Source organism: Leucopleurus acutus (genome assembly GCF_964270905.1).
Source record: "Leucopleurus acutus genome assembly, chromosome: 11".
Lineage (NCBI taxonomy): Eukaryota > Metazoa > Chordata > Mammalia > Artiodactyla > Delphinidae > Leucopleurus > Leucopleurus acutus.
The window spans coordinates 91,854,736-91,867,593 of NC_139152.1; the positions used below are offsets into that span (position 1 = coordinate 91,854,736).

The window sequence follows — 12,858 nt, forward strand, 5'->3', positions numbered from 1 at the left end:
CGAAGTCCAAGACCATCTTAGCGCTTCTGTCACTCTGTGGACCTAGCATAGCACACCCATTTTATAGATGACATAACCAAGGCCCGGGAATTTCCATGACTGGCCCAAGGCCAGAGATTTGAGCGGACACAGAGGCAGACTGAACACCAATCCCTCATCCAACGGAGCTGGAGCCTCAGCTTGGTGCCCCCCCAGATCCCACTGACTATCATGAGGTGGGAGAATAGGTCTGGGGGCAGATTGGCAGACATCGTTCATGTTCAGGGTTCTGGAAGTGAGGGACAGTTCCCTGGCTTATCCAAATGATGGCTGAACAGAGAATTGCATCCCTTCAGTGTCCCTGTACCACATCACACAGTGAGAACATTCTCTTTTCAGCCTCCTGGTAACACTGAAGGAGAAAGTCTCTGTTGGGAGCTAAAAGGTCTGTAACACCTCTAAAGCTGGCCGACCCCCCTTTTTCACTGAGGGCACATCTCAAGCCTTGGCAGGGCAATTTCCTGCTGAATTTAATAACCTTGGTTTGTTTCCCTTGTGCTTATGTTTGCTCTTACCTTCTATTTATGGCAAGTGATACTGGTTTCCCATTTAAAGCAGTGATATAACAATTCTTCAAAAAACGTGTTTGGGGCAGAGTGGAGGAGTGGGTCTTGGAAAATACTAAGTAATAATGACTGATATCTGCCCTGGTTCAAGGTGGGGAGAAGGGAAGGGAGAGAGGTGCTGCCCAAGGGCACCCAGGACGCCCCCAGCAGGGCTCTCTCTACGATGCTCCCTCAGACCTGCATGCCGCACAGACCTCCACTCAGGAGCGCTTAGGCCAAGGTGACTCCGCGGCCCCTCCTGACCGCACGTGCGCGGCCCATGTGTCATCCCGCGGGGTCCTGCAGGCCCGGAGACCTCGGGAGGGAGGCAGAGGCTCAGGCGGGCAGAATGGGTGCCCGGGAGGGCCCCTGGGGATTTCGGCGAAGGAGGAGGGCGCGGGAGCCTTGCGAGCGGACTGCAGCCAGACCAGGCGAGAGGGGCCAGGTTCCCTCGCGGGTCACCTGCGGCCGGCGCGGTGCGCGTGTGAGTGCGTGCACAGACGTCAGCCTCCGAGGCCCGCGCCGCCTTCCGCTCCCCGCGCGCTCCCCGCGCCCCCGGCCGCCCCCACCAGAGCCCTGGCCCCACGAGCCCGGGCACGCGGAGCGGCAGACTGAGGTGCCAAGGCGGCCGCGGGCGGGGCTATGGGGCGGGGCCAGGCAGCGGGGCCCGTCGTCATTGGCCGAGCGCAGTACCGGGGGCGGGGCGCTGGGCGAAGGCGGGTGAGCGGGCTAGGGGAGGCAGAGGCGGGCGCCGGGTGGCGGGACAGGCTGCTTGCAGGCTGCGGAGGGGGCGAGTGCGAGCCGCGCGACGGGTCCACGGAGAACCGCTCGCAGGGGCGGCGAAAGGCGCCCAGGCCTGAGCTGGGCTTCTGCCGCTGGGACCGCCGTCAGGAGCCTGGTCTCCGATCACTTTTCGGAGGGACCACTGACCTTGCCCTGCGGGAGGAAGAGGGGCGTTCGCCTCCAGGAGAGGGAAGGAGGGAAGAGCCAGGGCCCCGCAGAAAGTTCACCTCCTCTGGGGGCCAGAGGGGGTGAAGTGGTAGGAGGAGCCTGTGTAAGGCTAACTTGGAGCTGCGAAACCCTAGGGCGGCGTTTAAGGCCCCCTCCCACACGCGCGCGGAGCCGAGCGCCCAGCTCCTCCTTCAGCTGCTGGCGTCGCCTTGCAGGGAGAAAGGAGCCGTTCCTCGGCGCCGGGGGAGCTGCACAGCTGCGGGCAGAGGAGGAGGCCGCGGCCGAGCCGGGCAGGCACCCCCCTACCCGAGCGATCCCCTTTGGGGCGGGCGGAGCAGGTGGCATAGGCGGTCGGATAGGTTCTCCCACCCGGGACACGCACATACGCACGCACCTACAGTCACCTCCAAAGGACCCTCCAGGAGTCTCTAAGGACCCGGAGTTGCTCTTTTTGCCCTCTCCCCCAAACCCGGAGCCCCAGGCAGGGACCCCGGGGTCGGACGTCCCCACGCCTCCGGGCACCTGGCTCAGCAGGAGTCCCCCGGGGCCGGGCAGGGCAGGGCCGGCGGCAGCGAGCCGGAGCCCGCCCAGCGCCCGGGCCCCGCCGAACCCTCGGAACCCACTCATGGGGCACCGGCTCCCCGTGTCCCCTCGCCCGGCCGCGCCCAGCCCGGCGCCCCGAGCCGCGCAGAGGAGGAGCCCGGCGGAGTGACCCGGGAGCCGCCAAAGACTCTGGAAGGCTCGGCGGCCGGAGAGCAAGGCGGTTCCCCGCACCTCCAGGCGCTTGCAGGCATCCCTCCGAGCCGCGCCAGAGGCCCGGCCCGCCATTCCCAGGTAGGAGGGAGACACCCCAACAGAACTGGGGAAGCGGGGAAGCCGGGAAGAAAGGTTTGAAGCTTGTCAGCGGAAGGCTAGGTGAAGCTTTACAGGACTAGGGAAAGTTAAACTGATGGAGCGCCTGTTATGATCATACGGCAACTTCACTTATCTAGAGAAAATGAAATTAGTTGAGCACCTACTATGTGTCAGGCTGGGTGCTTATTCCAGGAAAGAAAGACTTCCTGCGTTTCTCCTATGTGCCAGATTCGGTGCTAGAAGCCTTCCATTTAAGAGATCTGGAGTAACAGCCGGTTTGAATCTAAGGAAACAGAGGCTCAGAGAGGAAGAGGCACTTCCCTACCCCAAACACAGCCCCTCCCCTTCCTAAGCCAGCTGCAGCCTGCAAACCTGGCTGAGGGTGGGGCTGGGATGGGGCCAGTTGGTGGTGGCCTTGGTGAGGACCTCCTCTGAGGAGGGAAGATTAAGGAACGCCTTCCCTGTTCAGAGTTCCATGAGCTTTGGGGGGAGTTGGTGCAAGGAGTGAGTTTCCTGGGCGATCCGCTTCCCAAGAAGGGTTTCCTGTGATCAGCTGGCCAGAAGGCTCCCAGGTACCTCTGCGGGGCGCTCTCTCCTCCCCTTGCCCCTGGCCCTGGGAGGATGATGAAGGGTGTTGTCCAGGACCTCATGGGAGGTGGGAGGCTGGGCTGGGAAGGGGCAGCCAGCGCAGAAGCCCGTATTCAGGCTTCCCCTGGCATCAGAGAGACAAGACGGGGTCCCCCAAGGCATCTGCCTGCAGTCCCTCCCCACCTGACTGCTCCAGGCAGCCCCTTGACTGCCAAGAGGAAGTACCACAAAGAAAGGCGCCTGCTTGCTGGGTGCTAGGAGCTGTGTGGGCCTCTTGGCTTCTCACTGAGCTCTGAGGGCCACTGTGGGTTTGTTTCTACCATTTGAGAGATGACCAGCCCCGCTAGGCCCAGTCATTTGCCCAGGGTGGCTGGGCTGGTGAGAGGCAGAGCTGGTCTGCCTGCTTTCTACCACCCTGAGCTGTGTCAAGGATGGTGAGATTGGCTTTGAAAAGCCCCCAGGACTCCCCTCAGTGTGGGCATGGAGGCCAGTGAATGCATGTGTGTCCAGAGAGGCTGGGATGCGTGCTAATGGAGGAGGCTTGGGGTGTGTGGCAGGGGGGCAGGGAGGGCTCAGGGTACCACAAGGAGGATGGTGCGGCCAGACTCTTATACTGCTGTTCCTGCCCCTGTGACCCCTCCATCTTCCAGACAGGCCCTGGGAGAAGGGCTTGAGGAAGAAGAATGGGGTGAACGCACAGATGCATTTGCTGGGAGCTGGCTGGACAAGGTTTGGGGGAGTCCTGGGCAGGGTGCCTGACCCCAGCTGTCTGCAGCAAGAGAGAGAGGGAATTAGAATAGGCTTCTGGGGTCATTCCCCCCGCCTGACCCCAGCTGAGGCTTCAGTGAGTCGGACTTTGTTTTAAAAAAGATTGATTTTGTCCGGGGGGTGGGTTTTTATAGAGGTAAGAGCCCCAGTTTTGGAGCCAACAGCCTGATTCTAATCCTGGCCTGGCCAGTCATCTGTGTGAACTGGGGCAAGTGACTCAGCCTCTGCGACCTCCAGTGTCCCCATTGGTCCAGTGGGTTGATGGTGGTCCCCTCTCCATCGGAGTGTTGTGTAGTCATTGAAATAAGGCACGCAAAGCACCCAGCATGATGGAGGCCTGCCCAGCTGTGCTGACCATTCAGCGTGGCCCCGCCATCTCTGCTCCAGGCCCTTCTGCCTCCCTGGGATGAGTCACAGAACTTGCATTTGGGTGCCTGTGCTGCTAGTCACCCCCACTAACCACTCTCTGGGCCTCCGGGGGGGGGGAATCTACATTCTCAAAGGGCCCTTTGAACTCCTCACCATAGGGTCAGCCTGGCTGAGGATGGAGAGAAGGGAGCAGGCAGCGGTGGAGGAGAGAAGCTGTGCCTACAGCGCTGCCCATAGTACCTCCTCTGGGGGAGGAGAAGGGAAGGAAGATGCGGGGGTGGGAGGTGCTGTCACCTGACGGCCAGGTGTCTGGGTGTTTCACACAGCCCCACGTGGCTGGGGCCATGTGAAGACTCGCAGTCTTCTCTCAGAGAGGAAAGCCACAGATTATTATTATTTTTTTCTCCTTCTTTGCCCTCTCCTGACCCCACGCCTCCTCTCTTTGACTTCCTCAGGCCCATTCAGTCGCCGATGTTAGCACGTCTATACCAGGAGCTCTGGGCTAGAGGCTGAGGCAGGGGATACACTGTCCTTGGCCTCCTTCCCTCTCTGTGTAGACAGAGGTGACCACCAGCAGATCCAAGCTCCCCGCAGAGGGCCTTGCGGAGGGGGCTGTCCTGGTGTGGGACCTCTTTCCCCAGCAGCCCACGTCCGTTGAAGGTGCACGCAGCCTGGCTCTCCCAGCCCAGGAGGAGACTGAAAAAATTCAGTGCTGTTGGCTTGCAGCCCTCTCTCCCCTGCTGCCCACCCAGGGATGTGCTCAGGGCACCGAGACCCTCCTCAGTGCAGCCCCCGGGCCAGCTATACAGGGTGCGGGTGGAGGGCAAAGGCCCCAGAAGGAGGCTTTGAATGAGCTCCAAAGGTAGAGCCATTTGCTTCATTCATTCACAGATCATTTACTGAGCACCTGCTGTGTACATGGCACTGAAATCCTGTGGGATGAATTTGAAGTCGGCTTCAGGCATGAATTGCACGGGAGATGTAGAGGTCGTAGGCTTGGAGTCCCCATCCTGGCTTCCTTATTAACTAAATGGGCCAGTCTGTAGACTTTTAAGCATCAGGTCCTTATCTGTGAAACAGGGAAGGGAATACGTGCTTCACAGTGAGGTGGTGAGGACACTCCATGGCAGGGGGTAGACCGCCTGGGGTCGAATCCCTCCTTGTCTGGTTACTGGCTGGGTAACCATGAGCAAGGTACTAAACTTCTCTGTGTTTCAGTTTCCTCATCTGTAAATTGGGGTAACCATCTACCTTCTGGGGTTCCTGAGGGATGAAGCAGGTTAGTACACGTTCAGCACTTGGACCGCTCTGCATATATTAACTGCAAAATAAACGTCAGCTGTTATTATCGTTCTATACTTAGCACAGTGCTTGGCACACTGCAGGGCTTGGTTACTGGTGATTGTTGTCATGGCTCCAGGCCTGGGTCAGTGGTGGGCTGAGCCGGCTTATCGTGTGCGGCCCTTTGCAATTCATTCATTGAGATCATCTTGGTAGCTTGGCGTCGGCCATGGTGGGAGGATTCATGGAAATTGACAAATGCTACCCATCAGAGCTTTTATAAAGGTCTTTTTGAGAGCCGCTTTACTGCACGGCGGTTCTCAGTCAGGCAAGGAGAACTCCCTGAACAGGTCGTGTGCCAGAAAACACACACAAGAGGTGTCTCCACCTGAAGTCTCTTAGCGTCATGGCAGATGTAGACATTTACGATGTTGGAGAGTGCCGGGGGGTAAAGGAATGAGGCTCTCCAGGCTACTGACCTGGGGCATCACGGGGTGGGGACCAGTCACAGTTAGCACCACAGCCCTTTGTGCAGATTGCAAAAAGGTGCCTTCTCTGAGCAGAGGAACTCCAAATAAGACGGCCTCCCCCTTTCCCACCCAGCCGGGGGCCTTGTGCAGCGCCCCACCTGCACCACCCTGTACGGCAGCCTGCTGAGGGCAGAGGAGATCTGTATTTCAGCAGGCCTGCACCCATTTGTAGCTCGTCTTCTCTAGGTGGGTGGGTGGCTTCCTGCTGGGTTTGGCAGGAGGCAGAGAAGCCTTCAGAGAGGAGGTAGCATTTGAGCCAGACTCTGCTGAAGGGAAGAGGGTGCTCTTGGGGAGGGGCTGAGGGCTGGAGGCAGGTACCAGCAGAGCTCAAGCTCACCAGGGGTTCCGGGGGGGACGCTGGCAGCTGCTGAGATAGGAAGCGAGGGTGGCTGGACTGTGAATGGCCTTTGGGTGGGCCTGATGGAGCCCCTGGAGGTTACTTATCTTTAATTGGGGTTTGGAGCTTGGATCCATTTCGGCCTCTCCCACAAGCCCAAGAGGCTCCTGTAGAAAGTTCTGATGAGAAAAGTGACTTCCGGGGAAGTTAAGCTCCTTACCCAAGAGCAGTAGCGAGTTAGTGGTACAGCGAGGAGTCAAGCCGCAGCAGTCCCGTGCTGCCTAAATAAACAAACAAACAAACAAATAAATAAGGGGTGAATGAACGCAAGGGTGAGTGAATGAGTGAATGGGTGGATGAATGAAGGAGGAAAGAAAGAAATGAGATGGATGAGTAGGCAGAACTCCAAGGCCTTTAGAAAGACCCCAGTCCAGTGTTCCCATTGTACAGACAGAAAACTGAGACCAGACAGGTGGCCGGCAGGGGAGGCCAAGGCTTCCAGGAAGGGCTGCGAGGCCGGGCCTCGGGCCTCCTGATGCCGACTCCCGGCTCTCTGCCACAGCCCCGAGCCATGATGAAGACCTTGTCCAGCGGGAACTGCACACTCAGTGTGCCCGCCAAGAACTCGTACCGCATGGTGGTGCTGGGCGCCTCGCGGGTGGGCAAGAGCTCCATCGTCTCTCGTTTCCTCAACGGCCGCTTCGAGGACCAGTACACGCCCACCATCGAGGACTTCCACCGGAAGGTCTACAACATTCGCGGCGACATGTACCAGCTGGACATCCTGGACACGTCTGGCAACCACCCCTTCCCTGCCATGCGCAGGCTCTCCATCCTCACAGGTGGGTGCCAGGGGTGGGCGCAGGTGCTTGAGTATGTGAGCGTGTGTGCTCGGTACTTTACAGTTTGCAAGGCACTTGCCTATCTGAGATGAAGCTCACGACGAGCCCCCTTAGCACTGTGGGGGTCACAGAGGAGTTGCTGCTTCCCGAGCAAAGGATGGAGCCAGGTCCCCAGTTCCATTCTGTCTGACTCTGGATCGATTGCTCATGACTGCTGGCGCTGCCTTCCAGATCAGGAACTGGTAGACTCTGCACTGGGGCTTTACCTCCCCGGGGAACAGAGGAGCTGCTGCCTTCCTTCTGTGGGGGTGACCCAGCAGAGCTCCAGCGCCCGGGGTCAGTCTGTCGGGCTCTGATCTATGAACACGGCAGGGCTTTTCCACCTCTCAGAGAGGCAGGGGCCGGGCCCAGGCAGTGATCAGCCAGAGGGGCTGCGGATGCTGGGAACTCGGTAATAATCACAGTCACGGCCATGGCAATAGCTAACACTTAACAAGAGCTGTGTGCCTGGGCCTGTTTCTAGAGCTTGGCATGTATTTCTTTAATCCTCACAACTAACCTAGGAGACAGGTATTTGCCTCCATTTTACAAGTGGAGAAACTGAGGCCCAGAGAGGTTGAGTTACTCCAGGTGATAGCACAGCTGGTAAATGACAGTCTGGCTCTCATGCTTTACCACTGGGCTATCCTGTAGCCTCTTGGCCCGGCTGGGGGTGGTGGGGAGGGAGGAGATTGTGGGGGACTAAGGGGCCAGGTAGAGATGTGAGACTGGGCCATGATTTTCATCACTCAAGCAGTTTTGTGTGGTAGTTAAGAGGACAGGTCCAGAAACTGGTCTGCCTGGGTCCGAGTCCTGGTTCCACTGCTTCCTGGTTTTGTCCCTCTGAGCGAGTGACTTCATCTCTTTGTGCCTCAGTTTTCTCATCTGTAAGTTGGCATCACAGGAGCACCCATTCCAAAGGTCTTTGTGAGAATTTAAATGAGTTAATATAGGAAAAGTGCTTGGTGATTGGAAGGTAAGTGCTCAAGAATTATGGGTCTTAAACCTACATTTGCAGTATGCCTGCCATGGGCTGTGCAGGCCCATTTCCTAAACCCTGCACCTGCCACTGCTGGGCGGTGATGAAGGGAAGGAATCACTAAAACAAGCCCGCAAATCAAGATACTTCTACACCAAGAAACCCTAGCCATGCCCGCCCCTCTCCCCACGGCCCGGCCAAGACTCCTCCCTGAGTGCCCTGGACAGACAGCTTCCTCTTCCGGCGGTCCTCACTGACCAGCTGACCCAGATCACACTCAGACTGTCCCACCCCACATTTTGGAGAGGGAGTGTGTGGGCAGAAGGAGCCTGGGCTGACCTGGGTTCCAGTCCTGGCTCTACCACTTGACGGCTTAGATGTGTGACCATAAGTCTGGATCTCAGTCTTCCCAGCTGCACAATGGACATAACCTGCTTCCTCCCAGGGCGGCTGCGAGAACTGCAGGAAATTGCGTGGGGGGCATTTCCAGGACTCGATGGAGATTGCAAGGATGTCTGCTCTCCTGGCCATGGGGAGGGGACTGGGTGCCCACCCACAGAAATAAGGCTAACGGAGGGAGAGAGTAGATGTGGAGAGCGACCGCATGCGTATTTCCAAAGTTAATTTTTAATTACACAAATACACCCTCCTCTAAACATACAGATAAGGCTAAAAAGCCCCCTTGCCCCATGCCCCCAACCGCAGGCTCCTGCCCCCTCCCCCGAGGTAGCCACCCCATCAGTCTTCCAGGCCCCCCATGAACACTTTGACATTCACATTTGTGTCCCCATAACGGAGAGTATTTTCGTCTCATTTTTACGTGCACATATTCCAAGCACATCTGCCTGCTGCCTGCTTTTTTCACTCACCAGCCCGTGCCTCATTTTCCAACCTGGTGCTGGTACACAGCAAATTCTGAAAGCCATTAATTCTTTTTTTTTTTTTTTTAATAAGGAAGGATTCTTTTTTTTTTAATTTATTTATTTTTGACTGTGTTGGGTCTTCGTTTCTGTGCGAGGGCTTTCTCCAGTTGCAGCGAGCAGGGGCCACGCTTCATCACTGTGCGCGGGCCTCTCACTATTGCGGCCTCTCTTGTTGCAGAGCACAGGCTCCAGACGCGCAGGCTCAGTAGTTGTGGCTCACGGGCCCAGTTGCTCCGCGGCATGTGGGATCCTCCCAGACCAGGGCTCGAACCCGTGTCCCCTGTATTGGCAGGCAGACTCTCAACCACTGCGCCACCACGGAAGCCCCTGAAAGCCATTAATTCTGCCGCCAGCTCTCCTTCCAGCTGCCAGCCAGGCGTCTCTGAAGCTTGGCGTCACAGCCTTTCACCTGGATATGTCAAGACTGCAGAGCCCTCAGGGGCCCGGGATTCGCCTTAACGGGATGGGTTTGGCAGCCTAAGCAGAAACGGTTGCCAGGCCAGCTGCCTTGCAAGTGCCTTTCTAAACTGCCCACACCGTCCTCCATCCCGTCCCACCCCGTCCACACAACCAGCTTTATGAACACCCACTGTGCGCCGTGACGACATCTCCCTCTGCTCCAGAGAGCATCATTGGTCCTGAACGTGGCGTGTGCTATTCTGAGGGGGACAAATGGCGTGCCCCGGGGGTCCAGAGCAAGGAGGCAGCAGTGCTCCCAGAAGCTGGTATCACTTGATTCTCCTCTCGAGAACCTGGGCCAGTCCCGGGCACCTTTGAGCCTCGGTTTCTTATAAAATAGGGCTCTTAACATCTCCCCACAGGTTCTCGAGAGTTTAAGTCAAAGTGCAAAAGGTACTTTGAGTGCGAGACTGTGATCACTGTAGTGAGATGTGGAAATTGGGGTGGAGGTACCAGCCCTCTCTCAACCTCCCCCCCTCGCCTGCCACCTCCCCATCATCCCTGTTTCAAAGACCTGCGCTGAGGGATGCAGCGAGTTGTAGCAGGGGTAGCGTGGGCCTGGGAGGCTAGTGTTCACTTGTTCATCCATGATTTATTCAAGAATCAGAGGACACCTGTGTGCGCCAGGACCAGCCAGGTGAGGACAGAATCGGGTCCACATCTCGGCCTGGCCACACCTGAGCTGTGTGATCTCGGGCTGGTTGTGCACCCTTTCTGAACCCCAGTTGGCTCACCTATCACATGAAAGTAATGAAATCTCCCTCACAGATGTTCCGTGAGGAGTCAAGGGGGAACCCATGCGACTCTCGCAGGTACTTGTTCTCGGGTCTTTTGAGACCCGAGATCACTGAGCACGTGTCACTCTCCATTCATTATCTCATCAAACCTTCAAAAGCATCCTGCATGGGACAGATGGGGAAACTGAGGTTTAGAGAGGTGGTGTGACCCGCTGAAGGCCGTGTGGCCAGTGAGTGGAGGGGGCAAGAGGTGAACCGAGGCCTGCCTGATGCCAACACTCTGCGTTCCAACTATGCATCCCAGGCCCTGGGGGTGTGCGCTGAACAGCAAGACCCCTGCTCTTGTGGAAACTGTATTTCCTTTTTTTCTTGCGGTACGCAGGCCTCTCACTGTTGTGGCCTCTCCCGTTGCGGAGCACAGGCTCCGGACGCGCAGGCTCAGCGGCCATGGCTCACGGGCCCAGCCGCTCCGCGGCATGTGGGATCTTCCTGGACTGGGGCACGAACCCGTGTGCCCTGCATCGGCAGGCGGACTCTCAACCCCTGCGCCACCAGGGAAGCCCCTGTATTTCTTATTATTCTAACACAGTCCACACAAACTCACAAATCACTCACCCTGTCTCCAGCCCTGCCGGGAAATGTAGGGCTGATTCATTGTGTTTGAACCAGGCTGTGCCACGTATTAGCTCTGTGACAAGGGATTTAACCTTCTGGGCCTCAGTCTTCTGCTCTGGAAAATGGGGGGAATAATAGCAGTTCCCGGCTAGAGTCACTGTGAAGGTCAAGTCAAGGAGCGGGGAGGGGCGAGGGGGTGTGGTGCGGTCAGGAGGCGCCTGTGAACTCACCGCCTGGGGTTCCTCTCCCCACAGGCGACGTTTTCATCCTGGTGTTCAGTCTGGATAATCGGGAATCCTTTGACGAGGTCAAGCGCCTCCAGAAGCAGATCCTGGAGGTCAAGTCCTGCCTGAAGAACAAGACCAAGGAAGTGGCAGAGCTGCCCATGGTCATCTGCGGCAACAAGAACGACCACGGCGAGCTGTGCCGCCAGGTGCCCACCACCGAGGCCGAGCTGCTGGTGTCGGGCGACGGGAACTGTGCCTACTTCGAGGTGTCGGCCAAGAAGAACACCAACGTGGACGAGATGTTCTACGTGCTCTTCAGCATGGCCAAGCTGCCGCACGAGATGAGCCCCGCCCTGCACCGCAAGATCTCCGTGCAGTACGGGGACGCCTTCCACCCCAGGCCCTTCTGCATGCGCCGAGTCAAGGACATGGACGCCTACGGCATGGTCTCGCCCTTTGCCCGCCGCCCCAGCGTCAACAGTGACCTCAAATACATCAAGGCCAAGGTCCTCCGGGAGGGCCAGGCCCGCGAGCGGGACAAATGCACCATCCAGTGAGCAGGAGGGACGCTGGGGTGGGGCTTGGGCGGTGCCTTACGGTGGTGGGGGGCGTGGGCCCGGGTGCCCGCTGCCCGCATCTCCCCCCATGAGACCCCAACAGCAGTCACGTTCTAAGACCTTTGGCGCCAGACTGGAGGACCCCAGCCTCCAGCCTCTGTGCAGTCTCCTGCCTTCAACCACTTCCCTCTGATTCCTCCTTTCCACCACTCGCTCTTGGTTTCAGCTTCTCCGTGGGTTGGGAGGGGAATCCCTGCAGGACAAGAGGCAAGGTTCGATGACATCTGAACTTAAGCCAGGACCCAAGTCAGAGCTTGCTTGAGGGGCCAGAGGGGCCAGGACCCCTGCATCCGATGGAGACTCCTGGAACATCCCAGAAAAAAAATGATACCCAGAGCCAGCTGGGAGAGGGCTCCGCTGTCCTGGTGGAAGACCCAGCTTGGTTTAAGAGACAGCTGGGAATCTCCTCCCACCCCATCCTGAAACGCTTACCCTCTGGCTCAGCTGGTTCTATCCCCTGCCCCCCAACTTGGCCCTCAGCTGCCCCCGACATTGAGCCAGGGGTGTCTGTGTGTTCGAAGGAGGCGTGGCTACGTCGCCTGGCCCATGGCCATCTCTTGGACCGCCTTCCTCAGCCTCTTCTCCCAGGTTCCTCTCGTCTGCTAGTTGTGCTTTGTTGTTGCAGCTGTTACGTCGTGTTCCCAGTAGGAATGGAAATCGCTGTACTGTAAAAGCCTAGTGACCCCTCGTTAGCAAGGCCCCCCACCAGTTCAGATCCACTGCCTCCACTGGGGACGCCTTCGTCCCCCATTCCAGATGGGGTTTCTGTGGCCTGTCTGCAGCTGGACGCTGCCCGCTACTGAGCACCACCGTTCACACTCACACAGGCGGGGCGGGCCTGCGGGGGCAGCTTCTCCTCTTGCCTCCATTTCCCAGAGGGGATGGCTGAGACTCACAGGGCAAAGTGACATGCCCCAGCTCCGCCTCCCGGCTAGTTCCGGACGCAGCTCCCCCTGGGACCGGGCTGTCCTCTACTGTGCTGGTTCCTCAAGCATTTATTGAGCGCCTGCTGGGTGCTGGGTCCACCCTGTGCTAGGAAACAAAGAGGATGAGCAATGCACTTTACGGCCCCGAGGCCAAGCCTCCCCGGCTCTGGCCACTTTCCCATCCCCCGCCTGGCCGCTGCCCACCCTGCTGCCCTACTGTCTCTGTACACG

General features: G+C 58.3%; 1 protein-coding gene across 1 annotated transcript; it reads left to right on the forward strand.

Moving 5' to 3' along the window:
* Nucleotides 1-6,834: 6,834 nt before the first annotated feature.
* On the forward strand, nucleotides 6,835-11,641 carry RASD2 (RASD family member 2; the record flags this gene model as incomplete). The annotated part of the gene is made up of 2 exons (XM_082850268.1): nucleotides 6,835-7,105; nucleotides 11,112-11,641. The coding sequence occupies 2 exons, from the start codon at nucleotides 6,835-6,837 to the stop codon at nucleotides 11,639-11,641; spliced, it is 801 nt and encodes a 266-aa protein (XP_082706394.1).
* Between the last annotated feature and the right edge of the window lie 1,217 nt (nucleotides 11,642-12,858).